Source organism: Drosophila nasuta, chromosome X (genome assembly GCF_023558535.2).
Source record: "Drosophila nasuta strain 15112-1781.00 chromosome X, ASM2355853v1, whole genome shotgun sequence".
Taxonomy (NCBI): Eukaryota; Metazoa; Arthropoda; class Insecta; order Diptera; family Drosophilidae; genus Drosophila; species Drosophila nasuta.
This window is the reverse complement of record NC_083459.1, coordinates 6,221,128-6,243,951: the sequence shown is the minus strand read 5'-3', so window position 1 is coordinate 6,243,951 and position 22,824 is coordinate 6,221,128. Positions and strand designations below refer to the sequence as shown.

At 34.2% G+C, this 22,824-nt stretch overlaps 3 protein-coding genes across 13 annotated transcripts in view; 2 read left to right on the top strand and 1 right to left on the bottom strand.

The window, feature by feature from the left end:
- The first annotated feature begins 1,973 nt into the window (after positions 1-1,973).
- On the top strand, positions 1,974-4,195 carry LOC132797307 (odorant receptor 10a). Its single transcript, XM_060808982.1, has 5 exons — positions 1,974-2,512; positions 2,566-2,753; positions 3,515-3,804; positions 3,866-4,018; positions 4,081-4,195. The coding sequence occupies exons 1-5, from the start codon at positions 1,974-1,976 to the stop codon at positions 4,129-4,131; spliced, it is 1,221 nt and encodes a 406-aa protein (XP_060664965.1). The 3' UTR covers positions 4,132-4,195.
- Positions 4,196-5,446: 1,251 nt separating this feature from the next.
- Positions 5,447-8,022, top strand: LOC132797306 (gustatory receptor 10a). Its single transcript, XM_060808981.1, has 3 exons — positions 5,447-5,492; positions 6,429-7,531; positions 7,597-8,022. The coding sequence occupies exons 2-3, from the start codon at positions 6,440-6,442 to the stop codon at positions 7,765-7,767; spliced, it is 1,263 nt and encodes a 420-aa protein (XP_060664964.1). The 5' UTR covers positions 5,447-5,492; positions 6,429-6,439; the 3' UTR covers positions 7,768-8,022.
- A 4,620-nt stretch (positions 8,023-12,642) lies between these two features.
- Positions 12,643-22,824, bottom strand: part of LOC132797152 (disks large 1 tumor suppressor protein) — a 37,858-nt gene continuing 27,676 nt past the window's right edge. For 5 of the 11 annotated variants that reach the window (XM_060808679.1, XM_060808686.1, XM_060808684.1 and 2 more), the window contains 5 exons: positions 20,828-20,872; positions 14,507-14,656; positions 14,162-14,444; positions 14,005-14,096; positions 12,643-13,946 (listed from right to left, as the gene is read on the bottom strand). In XM_060808679.1, coding sequence (XP_060664662.1) covers positions 13,840-13,946; positions 14,005-14,096; positions 14,162-14,444; positions 14,507-14,656; positions 20,828-20,872 — 677 coding nt within the window. In that variant the 3' untranslated portion in view covers positions 12,643-13,839. Of the gene's footprint in view, positions 13,947-14,004; positions 14,097-14,161; positions 14,445-14,506; positions 14,657-17,861; positions 17,943-20,827; positions 20,873-22,824 lie in introns of all 11 variants that reach the window. The other 6 variants (XM_060808685.1, XM_060808682.1, XM_060808683.1 and 3 more) reach the window with 2 other exon arrangements.

The following is a 22,824-nucleotide window of genomic DNA, read 5'->3' as shown; positions in this document are numbered from 1 at the left end:
CTTTATCTCTAGGCTGCGCTCTCTCTCTCTCTCTCTCTCACTCACTTTTTCGCTCATCTGTTGTATTGACAGTAGGGCATTCAATGTCACGTCAATTAGAATTGTGCTCTCCCATTCGCTTTGTTGATAAGAAGCTGCTCTCTCCACACTTGCTCGCGATCCGCATTCCGATAATCTATAGCGGCTATCAGCAAAGCATAAATTTCATTATTAGCTCGGTCATGCAAACTTAGGCCAGATTTTTAGCTCTAAATATAACCTAACTGTTTGTATTCAATAAAATACATGTAAATTTGTAGCTCTCTAGAAATTGTAGTTCATCTATAAATATACATTTAAATAGAGCATTCGTGAGTGCTTTTTAAATTAAGATTTACTAAGGTCAATTAAGCAAAAGCTCAAAGTTTAATTTTATTTTTAGTATTTTCCGCAAAAATACTAATGATAGCTGAACAAACAAGTTCGTTTTATATATATAAATAAATATATTTTTATTGTAACTCTTTAATTTCAGTCCTCAGAATTAATAGCTTCGTTTTAATTATAATAAGTTATTTCTTTCATTAAGTATTTATATCATATTAAAAATATATATTTGCACATGTATTAATACAAATAATAATAAAAAGCTTTTTATTTAGCCACTAAAAGACAAGCAAGCACTAAAAGTCAAGCATATTCTACCAGGCCACCAGAGATAAGTAGCAAGTTGCCATGTAGAAAGTCATTAACAGCAGAAAGCAAAGAAACTAAAAAGCATTTGCTTGGGATCCACACACGATCCACAAGGCAAGTAAGGAAAGTAAGAATGGCCTGTACAAATACATATTCGAAATATTCTACCAGGCCAGCAGAAGTACGTAGTAAGTTGCCATACAGAAAGTCACTTGCTTAGGATCCACATACGTTCCACAATGTGGAACTGTGAGAGCTAAGCTCTCAGCAATTGTTATCCTGTTTGCAATTGCTGTTGTTGTTATTATTGCTTTTTTGTAGTTATTGTTGTTGTAATTATTGCATTTGTTGTACTCTTTGTTGTTGTTGGGCCCTCAACGTCACCATGAACTTCGAAAAAGTGTCATGCCAGCAGGTGAAATACCAGGCGAACATAAATCAGCAGCAAGCGGAAAAACTAAAAATCATTTGCATGTGGAGTGGCGCCATCTATGTGTCGTCGGCATTATGACAATTTCAATTGGTGCCCCTCAAAGTATGCACCACAAAATTATTTGGCTGCACATTGCTTAATTATACACCAATGATAAAAATGATTCTAGTTCGGCCATATTCTTGCACATTTTGATGGGACTGGTTGCATTCGATTCGTGGGAGCGAAATCTAATAATTCACATCAATAAAAAATAGGATCATCTAAAAATCCAGTTTCGGGGAAACGACAAAGACAAGAAATGTTCGAGATATACTCTATTTTCATTGTAATTTGGCTGTTTGCAGAGCAATTGTGCTTTATGCCAATCAGTTTATATGGATTAGAACCATTAGATTAGTCATTTAAATATTTAAGACGCGACTTATTTTCAAGCTTTAGCTATTTTTCTTTACTTACCATACTTACCTTGAAAACATTTAATACGAATTTTTAACGGTTATCCTGAAAACCTTTGACTGTCAATCGATATGCCTGGTTACCCCGATTCTTGAAAGGTATGTCTTTGTCAGATACTTAAGGATTTGGCAAGAATAACTGTGTTTTATGTTATCGATTTTTAAATTTCCAATTTAATTGAATTTTTGTTTAGCAACCAAAAGTTTAAATGGTTTCCCTAATCCTAGGGCTGTTTGGTAGCAATTTGCAAAATTGTGTGAGCGGACAGCTTGAGCATCGAAAGTTTTGCACCGAATTAAACTAATTGCTTGCACAACAAGTCAATTAAGCAATTATCCAATAGGTTCCACCATCTTACTATAAAAAGTAACAGCGACATGAGCAGAGCATAAGTTCAGTTTAGAATATGACAAAATTATTTTGGTTTCTACGCCGCGATCAGCCATTGGAGCTGTACTTTTACGCAGTGCCCCAACTCTGTCTGAGAACAATGGGATACTGGCCGAGTCCCAAGACACCAATGAAGAGGCCTTGGAGGGCGTACATTAACTTTATGGTGTTGGGTATTGGCGTTATGACCGAGCTACATGCTGGCGCCATGTTTGCGCGCTCCAATCAACTCTCATTGGCCATAGAGACCTTTTGTCCGGCCTACACATCATTTGTGACGCTGCTGAAAATGTTTCTTATGCTGCACTATCGACATGATCTTCACTATGTGGTCGATCAGCAGCGAGAACTGCTATTCGGCCATGAGATTGCTGCTGAAACACATGAGATTATACGAAAGAATTCTTTGATGGCGACTCGCTTCAATTTCTGGCCATTTTCCGCTGGCTTCAGCACCAGCAGCATGTACAATCTGAAGCCGTTGCTCTTGGCCTTGGTGCTCCATCTGCAGCGACGCAACGATGAGATTGTCTGGGGTTTACCCTTCAATCACACGTGAGTTGAGTGACTGTTAATGCATGACACTATATAATCCCTTTTTGTTGCAGCATGCCCAGCTTTTTGCTCAGCTGGCCTTATTTGCCGGTCATGTTCATCTTCTCGGCGTACACGGGCTACATAACCATCTTCATGTTTGGCGGCTGTGATGCCTTCTACTTTGAGTTCTGTGTGCATATTGGCACACTCTTCAAATCCTTGCAGGTGGACACACGTGCTCTGTTCAAGCCCTATGAGGGTGAGGTTTCTTATGCTCTTGCTACTGTCTTCTGGTTTCCCAACATGCTGGTGAACTTTCTGGCTTGCAAACTTCATGGCTTTAAAACTACCTTAAGGAAACACTCCGGCTTATTGTCGTCGTGACTCCTGTATTTTCTGATATACTATCTTTTCATTTTCCCGAGTTCCTGACTATTTGACTTTATTGCTTAATTAACTGCCTGTCTTTATGACTTTCTAAATTTATAGCTTCTTAACTGCTTATTTGGTAACTCTATATCTTCTTGACTTTTTGTCAACTTGCCTTCCTGACATTCTGTCCTTTTAATCTTCTAACTTTTTAATCACCTGTCTCCCTGATTTTCTGTAAGCTTGACATCTTGGCTATTGAACGCACTTCCCTTATTTCCTAATGATGTCTATGTCCTTTTTTCCTGTCTTTGGGCACCGCAATTACTGGCTTCCTAACATCACAAGATCCTCACTTACTGATTTCCTATATTTTGAACTCCCTTAAAACAACTTGTCAACCTGACTTTCTGATTTACTGTCTTCCTGACTACCTTATTCACTGTCTTCCTGAATTCTTTAAGCTCGTTCTGTTTTCCTGAAACTTCAATATCCCGATGTCCTGACTCTCTAACTTCGTTTATTCCCAATTTTCTCATTTGCAGGCTACTTCCTTACCATCTCCTGGCTTTTTGACTCTCTGACTTCATCATGTTCTTACTTTCCGTTATCCTAACTCACTAATGACGTGACTGCCTTTCTCTACAATAGATCTCTTGCAAATAGATGGAGTGCACGCTGCACGCTTTGAGGCTGCTTTGGTGGAACTGATCAAGCGACAGAATCGCATCATCGATTTGACGCACTTCTTTGGCGAACGCTACTGGATCATCACGCTGCTGCACTTTGTCTCCGCCAGCATGGTGATTGCGGTCAGCATCTTCAATCTGATGACCGTCGGTGGCAATGGTTTCGGCACTCTGCTCTACGTGAGCTACACGATTGCAGCGCTCAGCCAACTGCTCATCTATTGCTATGGCGGAACGCTGGTGGCCGAGAGCGTAAGTTGTTGCAGTCAATGCTTGTGAGCTTGCTTTTCCCTCTCCTTTGTGTTTCTTTTAGAGCATGGAACTGGCTGTGGTTATGGGCAGCTGTCCCTGGCATCGGTGTCTGCCCCGACATCGTCGTTATGTGCACATGTTTATACTGCGATCGCAACGTGCGCTCTCAATGTCCGTGCCCTTCTTTTCGCCCTCTTTGGTCACCTTTGGCGCAGTTTGTATCGAACAAAATTCATTTTCAAATTCGTTTTTAATGTCACGCTTTATGTTTTCTAGATACTCCAGACATCTGGTTCTATTATTGCGCTGGCAAAATCCTTTCAATGAATATCTTCATTTCAATTGTTGTCAAATAAATAAAGAGACTAAAGTAAATTAAGTTGTCTATACCATTAAGTCAGATGTCACAACAAACTTTAATATTTTCACTTCAATAACAAACTCCACAAAAGCATATTATCACAAATACTTTCGAAAATATAAATATAAAATACTCGCAAATACAAACAAAAAGCAAACGACATAAACGATGGTTAACGCGGAGGTTAAAACTCGTCAGCTTAGTGCTAAACAATTTGAGGTCCTCACCAACTGGTTGGAAACCAAGAAGATCAATTTGATGAATAGCCTGGAGGATGGCAACATTGATCTCAACGCCGTGGCGTCCTCGATGAAGCTGATTAACAAGAAATTCGCAACCACTTCGGTCTATACAGCACATAACAACTTTGCCTTGAAGTTAAAGAACTGGGATAACTTTAATTTGTTGGTGCTACGCAAAATGGGCGTAAGCGTCACACGCAAACAGCTGGAGGAGTTGGCCAAGAGTGAAGCTTATGCACTGTATAATTTGCTCTATCAAGTGATGTGTGCCGAACGCAGGGGATTCAAAATGTTTACTCCCCGACGTTCGGGGTCATTGAAACCCGACGACAATCAGGTCAAGGCATTCCGCAACGTGACACCGTCTCAAGCCATGAAGAAGCCGGAGCAATCGCCGAAGCAAACTCTGAAGCAAACACCGAAGCAAACTTCGAAGCAAACTCCGAAGCAAACACCGAAGCAAACTCCGAAGCAATCACCGAAGCAAACTCAAGGGCGTCCGAACCCAAAGACTTCTACATCTCCCATTCAGACTCAAGTGCGTAAGACTGCACAAGTTTTGGCCAGACAGACTCAAGTTCAGCCCAAGCCACCCTACAATAAAGTTAACAAACCAATTGCAAAGGAAAATGTTCGAAAGAAATTCGGTGATTCGACAACACAGACTGGGGCTTCAATGCAACAGCTTCAACGTAGTGTTACTTGGACAAAGAAGAGTTTTAAGGAAGCGGCTGTCGACTGTAAGATCTTCGATGCGAACATCATCATGCAGTTGGAGACTCGCATGGATCAGCTCAATGAGAAGATCGACGACATGATGGAACAGCAAGGCCAGTCAAGTTCTCGTAAGCAGGAGGCGTCCGAACAGGAGCTGCCAAGGAAGTCGGAACCAAACCAGCTCGAATTTCTTGATTTTCTGTTTGAGCCGCTCGAAATGCAGGAGGCGTCCAAACAGGAGCTGATAAGAGAGTCGGAACCAAACGAGCTCGAATTTCTTGAATCCCAGTTTGAGCCGCTCGAAATGGAGTCGGAGCCGGATCTAGTGTCATAGGCGAAACCTAACCTAAGAAGGAAGTTCAATCAAGGTAATTGTTTATTTTTTTTTTTTAAGTTTTATGACAGGCTTTCATTTATACATCATGACGTGGAACTAGTAGAATAAAGGAATATCGAATGTCATTCAAAAATTGTTGATTAATTTAATAATAACAATGTAGGAAACAGTAAAATTAGCTTTTCCTATCTAAATTTTGCAGTTGAGTTTCAAACGAAAAAAATTGAAATTCTTAAATGTATTTAAATTTTGACAATCTGGTATATTTGAACCCTTGTAGTATATTTAAATATACCAAGTATGGCCTTTGGTATATTTCAGTATATTTGTTTTATATTAATTATTTTTCGAATATACAAAACAAATACTATTTATGATATATTAATTTTTTATACTTAACAAAATATATCAAAAGTCATATTTAGTATATGAAGGTATAAAGGTAAAAATATACCAGATTGTCTTTCTTACTTGTTTTATATTGAACAAAATACTTGATAGCCCAATTTGGCATTTAAGAACATGTAGAAATTCACAAATTCTTCTCAAATTGGAAAATTAAATTTGGAAAGAAAAAATTAAAATTTTTAAATTTAAAATTGAAATTCTTTTTGTCACTTTCCCCTCTTCTGCTTACCTATTTCTCTTTTTATCTTGTCCCTTTTGTGTCTCCCTTTCATATTAATTTTGAATAGTAATAAAAGTTAAATTTTTAAATTATAAATTGAAATTCTTTCTCTCTCCTTCCCTTTGCTGCTTACCACATGCTCTCTTTATCTTACTCCTTTTGTCACTCTCTTTCGTATTCGTTACATTCGCAACTAAATGAAAGGCTTAATAACACGCAAGTTATTTGAGTAACTTTGAGTATCTTTAGCTTTTCAATTCGACTGCGTTTGCCACGCAATCAAACACAAAGCACTGCAAAGTTAGTTCGACTGACTTCCTTTGTGGCACATTCATGCAGAGCGCGGTGCCATGGACAAACCGACTTTCTGGGAGCGACACGAGGCGAAGTTCTACACATTCGGCCACTTCTATGCGAACATCTATGGCCAGGTGATGATCGACTACATGCCGCACGAGCCGTTGAAGGGTCCCCTGAAAATGCTGCTGCTCATTTACAGTCACGCCTTCAGCCTGACGCTGATCGTGGTGGTTCCTCTGTACTTTGGCTACAACTATCGCCTGCTGATGGCGGCTGTGGACAGTCGGATGCAGCTGGTGTTGTACGTTGGCTTTGCCAACACACTGATCAAGTACATCACGTGTGTGTTGACCTACATGGCCAACACATTCCACTTCAAGGGCATCAACAATGGCAGCACCATGAAGCGAGCTCACCTCGAGCACGACATCGTCGAGAGTTATCGTGGTCCTCGTTGGCCGAAGCGACGTTTCGAGATCTTTATGTACTACAAATTCACGCTGATCAACACGATGATGATCATACAGGTGTGCGGGATTTTTGCCAGCGCTGGCCACGTCCCAGATAATGATACGGATGCGAAGGCATCGAGTCGCTTGCGTCAGCAATTTGCCATCTATTCGTTTATACTGTGGAACTACACGGAACACATGGCCGACTATTTCTTCTGGGTGAACAGCAGTGTGTTGAAATATCTTCGACTCTTGCAGCAACAGTTGCAGCAAGTCCTCCGCCAAGTGCGACATGTGCAACGAACACGACATCGCGGCATGTTCATGGTCAACTGTGGGCGCCTCTGCGATCGCTTGGCGATGTTGCGACAGCGTTTCATCGATATCCATCAGCTGTATGTGGAGAGCTTTCGCATCCATCAGCTGCAGCTGTTGGGACTAACACTCACAACGCTGATCAACAATCTGACCAATTTCTTTACCATCTTCAATCTGGTATCATCGCATTCGCTGGCAAATGCTTCGTATCCGGTGTTGATCAGTGCTGTCTATGCGCTCACCTATTATCTGGATACGTACATTGTGACGCTGGTCAACGAGCAGATCAAACAGGAAATGGAGAATCTCTCTTTGGTCATTGGTCAATTTAGCGGATATCCCTCACTACAGCCGCCCAGCTTGGATCAAGAGGTAATCCTCATGTTTATTTTATATATATTTATTTCACTTTTACTTTACTTTACTTTTCTGTGCAGCTGGAGCAGTTTTCACTGCAGATATTGCAGCATAAGCCGCCTATGTTGTGCGGCCTTTTGTATCTGGATCGTCGGATCATTTATCTCATCGCGGTCACAGCTTTCTCCTACTTCATTACGCTCGTGCAGTTCGATATGTATCTGGCCAACACGCAACGCCATTCACGCTAGTTTTGTGGACTCAATATCAATGTCAATCAAATCAGCAGCCAATTTCACTAATTGTTGACACCCATGTTCAGTTGATTTCATTCCGAACACACAATACAATATGATTTTATTACCACAGTGAAAGAGCTCTCGACCTGCAGCAGGCTACCGTGCGTATATGCAATTTAGTGGTAAAAATGTAATCTATGCTTTCATAGTAATGATAATAATAATACGAAAATTAAATAATTATATTAAACTACATTCAAAATCAATGTAATCTATGCTTTCATAGTAATGATAATAATAATACGAAAATTAAATAATTATATTAAACTACATTCAAATTATAAAATATAATCCAACTGAATAACAAACTCATAAAAGTCTACAAATTTCATTCAAACGAAAAGCTTATCCTTCATTTGATTACGTTGCGTATACTTAATATTTGTTATTTGAGCAGAGAGTAGAAAAACGTATGTTCATACTTTGCATGCAAATAAATATAGAATGTTATAAAAAGCAAAATAAATGAAATGAATTAAGTTAAAGAATTTTCTAAAAAAAAAATCAGCGTATACGTAATATTTGAGGTCGAGCAATAAATTGCAAAATAAATTAATGTTAGCATATTTTTTGGGTGAACGAATGTGTAATAAATATAAATAGAATTCGAAGAATTCATGTATGTTCCTAAACATTTTAGAAAACAAAATTGTATAATAAATATGAATATTTTTTAGAAAAAAAATTTAATTGGATTACTACGATGAATTTCCTATGTACTTACATCATAAATTATTTACAAATGCAAATGACACACACACAAAATGTTTACGTATCGAATTTCATGTTTATTACGAATATCGCATGGTTTTTTTTATGTTTTTTTTTTGCATTTTTAAGTTTTGTCTTTTTTGTTGTTGATGAACTATTAAATGATAAATAATACAGGATTGATTCACAAAATGTTTTTTTGTTTCTTTTTGTTGTTTTTGTTATAATTAATTTCGAATACACAGCAATGTTTGTGTGTGTGTGTGTTAGTCTGTGTCTGTATGTATGTATGTACATAAGTGCTAGCGTATGTGTGTGTGTGTGTTCGTGTTGTTGTATGCAACTCTAGGCCACGACCGCGAATTACATTAGAGAGAGAGAGAGAGAGAGAGAGATGCGCAGCACTTAAAAGAAATTCTCTTCTTAAGGTTGATTGCTGATTTGTGTTTTGCCGAGCGTTAGCATATCACGCAATGCTATTAGCTATTATTGTTGAGTATTATTGGAATAGTTCAGCAGCTGCACACGGGCAACAATTACATACAAATACAAATGCACGTTGCACGTTCTCTCACATGCAATATGTATTAACATACTCTCTATGTATGTATGTATGTGTGTATATCGTATATGCTAGTATACCTAATTAATCGTATATAACTTTATCAGATCAATAAACTTAAATCGTAGAGAAGTTGATTTTTTTTAAATTTCGAGCAATCAATCAATTCAATTAATGTACGCCAGGGCTGCACAACATACATATGTAGCTATCGATTATCGATTAGCGTTCAGCCGATCATCGATATAGCTCAATAGCAGCGCTGGTTTGAAAACAATTTTATCTTTTTCTTTTCGCTGACTTTATGTGTGAGTGTGTATGTGCGCATGTGTGTGTGTGTGGGTAACTTAAATTATTTAAACTGTTAGTAAGTAATCTTAAAGCACTTATTCGCCAAAGGACAACAAATCGTTTAACTTTAAAAGGCAATCGAATAAGTTGTACTTAGGTACATACGTTCTCCTTTCTATAATTTCTTTGCTTTTTTCTTTTTCTTTTTTTTTTGTCTCTATCGTTAACAATAACAAACATATCGTGTGGTTTTTTTTTTTTATCCATTCTTTATGTGTGATGTATACCATTTGTTGTTATTAATATTAGTATTATTATTATTGTTATAATTGTATTGTATTTAATAAATTATCAATTTTTGGGGATGGGGGTAGGGAAGGGGAGGGGGTGTGAGTCAAGCAGTGATCAGTTGCACGAGCTCCAAAAACTCGCATCTCGTCGTAATCACAGCCCGCAACTGTTTGATATTGACCACATCTATGTGTGTGTGTGTGTGTGTGTGAGTGTGTGTTATGTATGCATTATTTATATAAACAATGTATGCTTGTAAGTATGTATATCGATAATCGTAGTACTTAGGTATATAAATTTATGCATATTATTATTATTATTATTAATTTCTTCTTCTTCATCTTCCGCTTCTTTTTGCATACCAACAACAAGAATAACTGATAAAGGCACCATTTTGATGAAATGCTTCCACATAATGTGTGTAAAACGATTTTCTGAATGATGTAGCACGAAATCGTTTATAACAATGGATCGTTTTTAAATGCCTCTCAGTATATATGTATATATATGTATATGTATTAGCAATCGCAAAATCACATACATACTATGTATATGAATATATATATATATATATATATATACATACACATATGTACGCTCTCTGTATGCGCGCGTGTGTGTGTGTGTGTGTACATCATTATTCATTATTCATTTTTATTCAGTTTTGGGTTTTCTTCTTCTTTTAGGTAAATTCTTGCATACATGTTTCTAAGGCTACATCAAAAATTGTCTTTAGTTTTTGTTTTTTTTTTTCATTTCTTTTCTTTTCATTTTTTTCGGTTTCTTTTGTTATTACAAATAGGTCTTCGGATGATTAAGCATGTGTGTGTGAATGTGTGTGTGAATGTGTGTGTGTGTAAGTTATGAATATACTCGTAAATGCTTTAATTAATTGCATTTAAGGCTTTGGAACAGTTTACCTTTTACTTTATGGAATTCTCAAATCCAAAATGAACTGCACTGTGATGTTCTATGTATATAAGTTAGTACTATATATATACTATATACGATATATGTATATGTATAGTGTGTAGTTAGTTTTATAAATGATACATTAGTTAGTAAATTAATAAAGTTTTCCATTTTTTCACGTATTTTCTCATATTTATTATCATCTATTTGCTATTTGAACATCGTCGTCCACTCTCCAAGTTTTTGCTCTATTCAATAATGTTTAAATTTCTTCATTTTCATTTTCATTTTTTTTTTTTTTTTGTTATGTACTTTAAATTGCTTTCCGTTTGATTTTGTTTACACAGAGGCGTGAGGTACTTCACTAATAAGATAATGCAATGGCGCAAGGCGGAATATATATATATCGATATATACGTATATATATATATTTGTTTTTTATTTGATCGAAACTATGGGCAGTAGATGAAAGCGATTTGGCTACTAGTACTAGTATGTAGGTTTTCTTTTTTCTTGTATATATAGTATATATAGAGCTAGATAGATAAAACTCCCCATCCTGCAAGTGTGGGGTAAATACTAGAATGGAAAACTGTCGCTAGCATGACTGGACAATGGGCAGTTTAAGGTCTTATGGGTGAACGTATACTTATCTATACAAAAAAAAAACCTAAAAAAAAAAAATGTAATTAACGACGACCAGCTTAATACAATATCATAAGTTCCATATACGATACGATCGTTATTTGGATTCAAAAATGGGCTCAGGTTTATCATCATCATCATTATCATCATCGTCATCTTCATCACATAAGAGACTTTTTCTACTATACATATATTAACTATATAATATATACCTATTATATCGCCCTTTAGCATCCCCAATTTTCGCAGTCGTGGCTCTTTCGATACACTCTCTATTATAATTACTCGTATATATATTTATAAAAAAAAAAACACACATTTCTTATATGGGACATCTTTTGTTGTTGTTGTTGTTGTTGTGGTATATGGTGAACACACATTTGAATTTACAAAATTATTTGCATTTTTTTTTTCCTATCTTTTCATTTCTTTAAGTTTTCTTTTTTGTTTCGCAGTTAAACATTATCCTTTTTAAAGGCGTGTCTATCGTATATATTTATATAAGTGAGAAGAGAATCGAGAGTAAAAAGTGTTTACGCATTTTGATGAAATATATGTTTTGTTTTTTTTTTTTTTTTTTTTTTTTTTTTTTTTTTTTTTTTTTTGTTTGTTTATTTTTTTTACATTTACTGCTTTTTCTTTTGTTTAGATTTAAATTAATATAATTCGCTTAGGTTTTTGTGTTTATTAAATACAACAATGTGAAAGAAATGAATTTTGCATGCAACAATTGTTCAATTGTTCTCATCAATTGTCTGCACGTACAATTTATACTGTTTATAAGCGCGGGCGGGGCGGGGCGGGGTTTCAAAGAGAGTTCATAATTTACAAAATAGTATGTGTGTATTTATAAGTAGTATATATTCATATTACAAATTAAAGGACTGAGACAAAATAATATATAATTAATGGGCACACGAAACGAAAAAACCAAAAAAAAATATATATAGTATTTATATGTATGTATATAAAGTAGAATAATATTAATAAACTTTGAATTTTACTAAATTTTCTTTAGAACAAAAAGAGTTGGAGGAATAAAAAAAATAATAATAATAATAAAGTATAGTTAGCAGTTATGTGCGTTGTCTACAATTCATAAATTTGTTTTCGTTTTCGTTTTGTATTTGCTTTTTTTTATTTTTGTTGGTTTTTCCTTTTTTGTTGAACATTAGCTAATTGTTTGCTGTCGATATATATATATGTATATATATTATATAAAAAAAATTGTAAATACCTTCTGTTGGGGGCATTTGAGTTTTGTTTTTTTTTTCTTTTTGTTGTTGTTGCATATTCTCTTTGTAAAATTAAACCGTATCGGTGTGTGTGTATATATACTATATATGTATATGTTGTATTGATCGTAATATGCTTATGTATGTGTGTGTGTGTATGTATTTTCTTTTTATTTGTTATGTTTTGTTTTGTTTTGTTTTTTTCTTCACGACGCTTCTTCTTCCACAATCTTGTTAAGTAGTAAAATGACTTTTTGCATTGAAAGAAAGTTTTTCTTCTTCTTCTTATTGTTTTCCCCATCTCTGTGTTTCTTATTTCTCTTGCTCGTTGCTGACGCTTTTACTGTTAGTTATAGGCTACATGGGAGTTGTGTCTGTGTGTGTGTGTGTTTGTGTACATATTCATGTCATGTGTGTGTGTGTTGCATTAGGCAAAGGCGCGCGCGTGGGGGAAAAAAATACAATACATCTAACAACAAATGCACCAACTTATCGTCGTCGTCGTCGTCTTCATTTTCAACATCGTCTTCGTCTTCATCTTCGTCATCGTGTGTCAACTTTCAATTGCTATCATTAACGTAGTATATGTATATTTGACGCTAGTCGCACTTAAAGACTTTTACATATACATGTATCCTAACATAATAATAATAATAATATGCGATCATTATCATTATTAGCGTCAACATAACTCTAACTTCTCGCTATAACTCTCGTATTAACATCAACATAAACAAACAACACTAACGTTCTCCTCCTCCTCCTCCTTCTCCTTCTTCTTCGACTTCTCCTCTTCCTTGACTCGCATTCTGCATTCGATTTTCTGCCTTAGATCTTATGTATTAATATGCAATCAGTGTTTTTTTTTTTGTGTTTTCTTCTTTTTTTTTTGTTTTTGTTTTTGTTTGTATATCAATTTTGTTCTAACTAAAACTAAACAGCCGCCGCTGCAGTTCAAAAACAGCTTTGTCCACACAACAAGCGACAAACCAGAGACAATTTGTAAGAATCTAGAATCCTTCTTCAAGTTTTTTTTTTGGGGGGGGGGAGAGGAAATTCTAAATCTGGATTCTTAACTATATATATGTATATATAGTATTTATATATATAATATATAACCATCTAATCATTAACAACATCTAGTTGGCTGCTCTTGTTCTGGTTTGTTCTTGTTGCTTTTGGTTTCTTTAAATTGGTTGTTGTTGCGGTTGTTATTGTTGTCGTCATCGTCGTGGTTGTTGTTGCTGTTGCTGTTGTTGCTGTGGTGCATCAGTGCGACTGATTTGTTGATGATGTTGTTGCTTGTGTGTTGGTTGTTCTCGAGACAGGTCGACAACGTACTCGAGGCGGCAGTGTCCATGTTGTTGTGGCTGTTGGTCATAGAGATTCCTTCGATGGTACCCAAATGGTTGGTCCCGACTGCGACCAAATCATTGACTTCACTTTGCTATAGATTTCCTCAATCGTATCGCCTTGTACAACGCCTGCAATTCAATTATGAATTAAGCCATCATTTAGTATATCAATTTTGTTGTGATTTACCCGTGAAGTATTCGCCAAATTCTTGCTCCATTTTAATAGCACGCTCGTATGTCTTCTTTGCCTGCTCCTCGGTCATGCGACGATTCATTTCCCTGTAGCAAAAGTTAAGCCGGAATTATAAATTGAACTTCTTCTTCTTCTTTACTATTGAACTTACATGACAGAGTCCACGGACTTGGGCTTGATGAAGACGGCAACGGGATAAAGTTGCGCCACTTGGAGACGCTTAATTGCATTGCCCGATACATCCAGTATGCAGTGCTTGCCACGCTCGGCAACTTCGCGCACACTGGCCACCGATGTGCCATACAAATTGTCATTGTATTGGCCAGCCTCGATGAACAAATGATTCTGTATATCACGCTCCATCTGTTCGCGCGACGACACAAAATGATAGTCCCGTCCATCGACCTCATATTCGCGTTTCGGTCTCGTAGTATCTGTTGGCATTAAATGTAGATTAATGTGGATCTATTTAGTATACCGTACTTTCAATACTTACGTGGCACACAGGAGCCAAACTTGTCCGGGTATTCAGATATTAAATCATCGTTAATGCGATCCTTCAGGGGTCCCAATATGATGACGGGACGTGTGTAGTTGATGGACAAACGCTGCACGGCCTCATAGGACAGCACGTTCTCCTCAGAAGCTGTAAGCATAGTAGGCAATGGTATTAGGTTTTGTGCGGGTGCAAAATCATAACGAACCAAATGTACAGAATGAGTGGAGAGAGGGTCTTTCGAGGGGGGAACGGGGGTTGGGTAGATGGGCAAGGGTTGGGTTCGAAATTATATAGATTTCTTATTTTCCAGATATATAAAAGGTAAAATACGGTTATAGATTTATCAATTTCGTATTCGCATATGCATAAGAAACAGAAAGAAAGTGAGCTAGATAAAACAAAAAAACATAATAGAGAGTGTAAGAGAAAGAGAGAAGAGAGCGAGAGACAGCGCAAAAGGGAAAAAGGGGGAAATGTTTCTTTTTTTTTTCATTTTTCATTTGTCATTTGTCATTTTTTTCTGGTATCCTCAAGCATTTAAAAAATTGGTTTACGATGGCTCTCAGCTTCACAAAATCATTAGCTAAAGGTTCAAAAAAGTTAAACAGGTAGAGCTAAGTTTAAGATTTAGTGTGTAACGAGCATAAAGCTTGCAAAAAAAATATTGCAAGAAAGAAAGAAAGTTGTGAGCTACATTAAGTATACGTCAATTCGAGGATACGGCAAAATGAAAAGAAATAATCTTAAAAAATGGAAATTGAAGCAAAAAATGAAAAAATAGACGTGGAGGAAGCGGGTTTAGGGTTGAGGTTCAAAAAGGAGGCGGGGCTGGGGGCAGGGAGCAGGGTTGTTTTGGTGGTTAAGAAACAGCAAAAATTAACTGCCATTTGAATAATAATATTTGTAATCATAATCATAAGACTAAGTCATAAATTCATAAATCATAATTCATAATTCGTAATAATTCGTAATTCAAAATCAGTATCAATATTTGTATCATATAGATTAAGATTTCTAGATTGAAATGAAATCGTTTTGTATTACATACATATATACATAATGGTCGATTCGATATTCGATATATTATACTTTGTATCATATTCAAAGTTACAGCCAAAATAATTGTGCTATGTTCTAGACGAGCGAGCAACAAATACACGAAATTACAATCACCAAAACTTAACTACAATTACATATGTATGTAGGTGTGTGTGTGTGTGTGAGTGTGTGTTGGTTGACTAACTAATTAACTAACTAATTGTTGCATACACATTACCAAAATCATTATCAAATACTTAATAAGAATAAAACAAAAACCCAACAACACAACAAATAATAAATGGAAATCAATGTGTGTATGTGTGTGTGTGTGTGTGTGTGTTTGATAAATTAGTAGAAAGTTGAAAGTACAGAGACCAAACAGACCAACAAAATGTGACAAGAAATGATGAACGATATGATCTCAAGTTTAGTTTCTTTTTAATCATATTTATATATGTATATTACTTAAATAACTAGACTATACATTTATGTGGTACATTATATCGTATATATAGAAGCCTAAAAGGGGGGGTTGGTGGTTGGTGGTTGTGGTTGGTGTGTGGTTACTAAACGGGGAATTCGGTAATCGGTTTCGGTTGCGGTTGCGGTGTCGATTCGATTTTTGTTTGTGGTTTGAAATTATAGTTTACTCACTCTGTAACAGCATTTGCAATTCATGTTAAGATACAACTATTTCGATTAGTGAATCAAAAAGAAATGATGCCAATGGGGAGAGGGTTAAATACGGAAACCAACATAAATGAATAAACTATGTTTTCGATGAAATTCTTTTCTTCTTTTGTGACACAACCGTCTGTAATAATTGTGGAACAACACTTGGTCAAAATCAAACAACACTTTTATTCATCTTCATTTTTGCTTTTGTTTTTTTTTTTGAAAATCAAGATATATATTCATCATACATCGGTATCAATTATTAACACTAACGATAGTCGTTCGTTTCGCATCCCTGTTTTTTGTTTATCCTTATATAACTATTACGAGTACATAGAAGTAATTAAAATTAAAGAGGGATTTCTTTCTTTCGGTATTTTTTTTTGGTTTCCTCTTGTGTGTGTGTGTGGGAGAGACAGAGAGAGCATTAAGTTGATCGATTCCGATAAATGAGAGCGTGAGAGAAATGTGCGTGCAAAATGGTACGATATCGATAACGATTAATGACAATAACAATACATCTAATTCGGTGTTGAAAAAGGCTTTCGACTGGATTTACGTATTCATTTTGTTTTGTTTTTTTTGTCGGTTTTTCATTTGCATTGCTACAGGAAAATTTGCAATTAATGAATAAAAGTGGGCAGATCAAAGCACAGCACGAAACTAAGCAATTGTCAATCAGAGAAAGACAAAAAAAAAGAAAAATGGCAAAATATGACAAAGAAAAACGATTGGAAAATATACAAGAGAAGAAGAATCAGGCAAATTAACGCACTGCAATAACTAAAACTAAACTCTACAAGTTAACGGGAAAGATTGAGACTGTGTCTCTGTGTCTAAGCTACGGAATAAGAAAACTACAAAACTCTATTTGAGGAAGATCTTTTTATTTAATACACTGCCTAACATAGTAAACGAAACACACTGATAACTAACTGTTTTTTATACGAAAATATCGTTAGTATTTCAAAAAGAAAAAAAAAAAATATATTACTAACTGCAAGTATAAGACTCCGAAGGTAGTAAGAATTAGGTTAGTAACTAAATGTGTGATTATTACAAAATTTATATCGCTGAAAAGTATTTTTATTTATAATTGTGGAATACCCTTTTTGCATAAATTATGAAAATGCTCTGCTAATACTTTTGTTAAGAATGAGGCTAATCGAAAGTTATGAAAACAAAAAGAAAAACACAATAGAGATCTATTAAGAGGAGCATGAGTGATTAAGCCTGAGAGCAAGAGAGAGAGCATGACACTTGGGTTAAGAGCGATAGAAAGTGTGTGAGAGAGAGAGAGAGAGAGAGACAGTTTGAGAGCGAGAGAAATAGGAAATACTAAACTAACTAAAATGAAAATTGCTTGCACTTTCGTTTTGTTTGATAACAAAAATTTGTTTGAAACCAAAAAGAAGAGAGTATATAGAAAAAAAACTGAACAAAAATATATATTCTTGATATTGTTTTTGATTGATAACCTATATAGTTTTGATAATAAACGTAAGCTTTTTTTTTATTAATTTATTTGTAATATTTAAGGGCCTTTTATAGCTGTTTGTTGCATTTATATGTTTTTTATTTTTGGTTTGGATCTTTTTTTTGTTTGTTTAATTGTTGGCTTAGTTGCTCGACTTACGATAGTCAGCATCATTATTCTCCAAGTAGATTAATGTTATCTGCTCCATATCGGGTAATTCCACTCTGTAGATTATCTCGCCTGTGCGCAATGCGTTATCATACATACGATATATATCGAATAGAGGTTGGTCGATTGGTTGAGATTAGTTGATTTGGTTGGTTGGTTGGTTGATTGGTTATATGATGTTGTATACGGAGGAGATAGTTGATCAATTTTGTGATTGTTGTCGCAGTAGTATGAACGAGCGCATGGTGATAACATATATACACACATATATATATATATATAGTTCGATATATATAGATATATATTTATATAGAAAAGTATATGATATATGGTGGTATAAGGGTTTAATGGCATGAATGTGGAAAAAAGGCAGAAAAACAAAACAAGAATATATATATGTATATAGAACATTAGATTATCAATATCGACAAGATTTCATAGATATTATTAAGGGTATTTGTTGTTGGTATTTGTGTTGTATTTTTGTTGTTGTAGTTTTTTTTTCGTTTTTAATTACAATATATAAATAGATATAGATATAGTATAGTATATAGTAAATAAAATTATCAAACGTAACGAAATTATAACAATGTCGTATCGATTAACACACAGAGTTGTTGTTTTTTGTTGGAGTATTAGAGTTTCAAAAGTAGTAGAGTAGTAGTAGGAGTAGTAGAGTGATGATAGAAGTAGTAGTAGTAGTAGTAGTAGTAGAGTCGAATAATAGCAGGAGGCAGCAGAAAATATATGAAGCAGTTTATATATTTTTGTACATATTATGTATATAGATATATTTATATATATTTCGACAAATATATATTATTTGTTGTTGAACGAAAAATACAAAAGAGTTCACACACAAAGAGGTTTAGTCAAAACGGAAATCATTTATTAAAGAAAAAAGAAAGAAAAAGATAAACACAATTAATCATCGTTATAGTTTATTAATACCCTGCAATATTTAAGACAATCTGTGGTGTGTGTTTGTGTGAGTGTGTGTGTATTTAGAGAGTGTAGTAAATGTGTAGGATACGTGTTCGTTTTCGTGTACGTGTTCGTCATTGGTGAGAGGAGATTTTCTTCTTCTATTATGAATTATTATTCAACTTATCGATAGTATACCGATTATTCTTGCCGATAGTTGAGCAGACAATTCACGTTTAGAATGTGAATATTTACAGGGCGCAAAGTGCTAGTCTTAAGAATTGATTCAATTGAGATTTACTTTAATGTAAATATGCTAAACAAAAACTAAATGCAAGTATTGTAAAAAACCAAAAAAAAGTCAAAAGGACTACACGGAAAATCTAAAATGAAATCACCCCCTTCAAGTCATGTGGAGTTCTTGTCTTGGATTTTGCAAATTGAGTTGAGAGAGACCTGAGACAAGTGTAAATGTAAGCACTTAATAAGTATACACTTACTTATTAATTAACTTAAATTAACACAACACAATAACTGACGAATATAGCACACAGAAATGTAATTATATACAGTTATTCAGATGTATGTACATATATATAAAGTTGATCTATATAATGTAATCAAATGCCTAGATGAAAGATTAAATTTCAACTCTGAATATATATTTAAAATGAAATTAAATGAACTATCGAACGTGTTCGATAAAATTGTGTTTTAATCGGAACGATAGTAAAACTGACTAATACGATTTTCAAAACAGCAATTATAAAATCCTGTCTTTAGGTTGATAAATGTAAATCTTTTTAAAGTGACAACATTATTGTTAATCGTTGAATTTCTGATACTTTGTATTATAATCAAACTACATTCAAAATTTAAAGAAAACCATTATCTACATTTATCGATAGTTATACGATAGTAATTCAATCGGTAAGCGGACAAATGTGTATCGCAGTCTCATTAACTTTAGTAGTATTCTATTGCAATCAATATGAATTGTTCTACTTGAGCAATTACGTAAAGATATCGTATAATAAGTGGATATTATTTTAGTAGAATATTCAATTTAAACGAGGACAAAAATATGAAGAAATTTTCAAGACATACACAATCGTATGTAAGTATGTAAATGTATGCGGTTGCATACATCAACAGAGTACGAGAAGAGTAAGAGTTATACACAATCCTAAACGAAACAAATGAAATCAAATAATAATAATAATCATAGTATGCAGTTAGAGAAACTAGTAGTTACATGTAGGAATAATAATAATAATAATCATATTTTATATTTGGTATTTGGTATCGATACTAACTATGTATAGATTACGTTAGTATGTACATATGTATTTATGTATAAGAGATGTACATACGAAAGACTCTTTCAATCGCATATGTACACACATACATAGACATAGAATGTATGTATGTATGTATATTTACTTAAATACATACACTTATAGCAGTGTAGATCAGAAATGTAGTTTAAGGTATAAATAGGAAATGTTCAACTAAATCGAAATAAAATAAAGAACAAATATTAATATGTACTTAATAACTAATTTATATGACTTATGCAATTGTTTATGTTCTTTATGTATATATGTATGTATGTATGTTTTGTTTAATTGGACACGAACGAAAACACAAGAAAATGGAAGAGAAATCGTGGAATGAGCTGGGTGAAAAAGGTATTCTTGATTGATAAAGTGTGTTCTCTAATGTTTGATACGATCGACAACTAATAGTGAATACTTTAATATGTAAGTGTGTGTGTGTGAGTGAGTGAGTGTGTGTGTGTGTTAAACAATAAATACAAATACACAAATATATGATTGATCTTGTGTGAGTGTCGAATTAGTTTGATTCAATTTCCTTTTGTAGTTTATAATACTTTGTGTAAATATCTTTATTAATATATATACTATAAATATGTGTAGGTGTAGGTGTAAGTGTGTAAGTGTGTGTGTGTGTGTGGTAGTGTGTGTGTGTGTGTTTAAGTTTAAGCTTCAGGTTTATAGTCAAGTACATACCTCCTTCAGCGTTGGCATCGTCTTGTGTGTAGCAAAGCATAAAAGCTGGAAAAATGAAGAGAAAACGGAAACGAAAAAAAAGAGAATCGAAAAAGATATATGTTTTGGTCAGTTTAAAACAGAATAGCGGTAAAAATCGATAGATCGATAGTAGTAGTAGAAATAGTAGTAGTCATAAATAGTAGTATTTATAGTAGTAGTAATGTATATAGAATATGGCAGCTAAACACATACACAATAACAATATTATGCATGTGATATATATTGTACTATATGTATGTTTTCTTTTGTTGTTGTATTGATGATTCTTTAGCCATACGGTTTACACTTAGCAACAGGGGGAAGGGGTAAAAGCCTTAAAATATATGTATGTAGTTGTAGCTGATCCTTGGCCGACAAAACACATAAATGAGATTTGTGTTTCAACTGTGAAGCGAACGCTGAAGCAGCACGACGATTCTCTAAATTCATTTCTTACATCCACACTAATTTTACATAAATAATTAAATGAATGTTAAATGCATGTGTGTGTGTATATGTGTGTGTTAGTGTTTAAATAATGTGCCATGTGTATATGTGTATATAGTATGCAGTATGCAGTATGCAGATGTAGAATGTAGATCCGATATCCCAGTAAATAAACACTCAAGACCATAAACCAGATGTGCATATACCTTTTTCTTTACGTGGTATATAGACAATGAATCAACATGTATCCACACTATATATAAATATATATATATTAAACATACACACACTAAGCGGTACATACATACATCTGTATATACCCACAGTTTCACAAATATACATATTTATAATTAACAAAAGACAAACGTATAACACAATAATAATAATGTCGAAAGTCCGACATTTGCATAAACTTGCAGCAGCTTTACTCTAGGATTTGTTAGATACTGTATTTTGTTAATAATTGATACTTAGGATGTTTTTTTCCTTTTCTACCTATGTTTAAGAAATATTAGAATTTTTGTGGGGTTTACAATTATTCAAAATACTATAATACAATATATACTAACAACATAATATAATAGTGACATTTTTAAAGTTCAACTTTGGTTTAGAATAAACAACTTCTCTAATTTTCAAAATGTTAAAGTGTGGAGTGTCCTAATAAGTAGTTTCAATTCTATGGTAATAATGATTTATTGAAGTTAAAAAATACCAAAACATTGATTTGGTATAAAAGCTCAATTTAATTGGTTTTTAAGAGAAATAAAGAAAAACAATTTTTATCATCTATTATATATTATTTATATAATTACTTTTTTTCTATGGAGTATCCTGATAAGTTGTTTCCATTTTATAAAAATAATGATTTATTGAAGTTACAAAATACCAAACTTTCATTTGGTATAAAACCTCAAAACAATCTTCATGAACTGTCTTCTCTAGTGCTTTATACAATTACTTCTATATTATCAATATCGAATCAGAAATTAGAATACAATTTGATTTGAAATTTTAAAAGAAATATAAAAAACAAAGAAATTCCTTTTTATATTTATGGTGTGTCAAACTTTTTTTTGATATAAAATACTACTGTTAATCTTGAAACACCCATGGTGGGGCTCCAGATTAATTAACCCTAAGGGATCCGAATTATATAAATGCATACGAAACAATAATATAACAACTCTCTCAACTGGTAAGCCTACATACTGGCCTACAGATACTCGTAAAACTCCAGACTTGATTGACTTCGTAACATTCTCTGGTATCCCTCAAACTCATATGCGCGTAATGGAAAGTTTCGATCTTAATTCAGATCACTCTCCGATAATAGCAACCTATAGCACTATAGCTCATATGCTCGACAAGCCCTATAAAGTCATCTCTGCTTCCACAGACATTAACGCGTTTAAAAACTACCTTGAAGAAGCCATTACTCTAGACATTTCGTTAAAAACAGGAGAGGAAATAGACTATGCTGTGGAGCATTTCACAAATACAATTCACAGAGCGAGCTACATAAATAC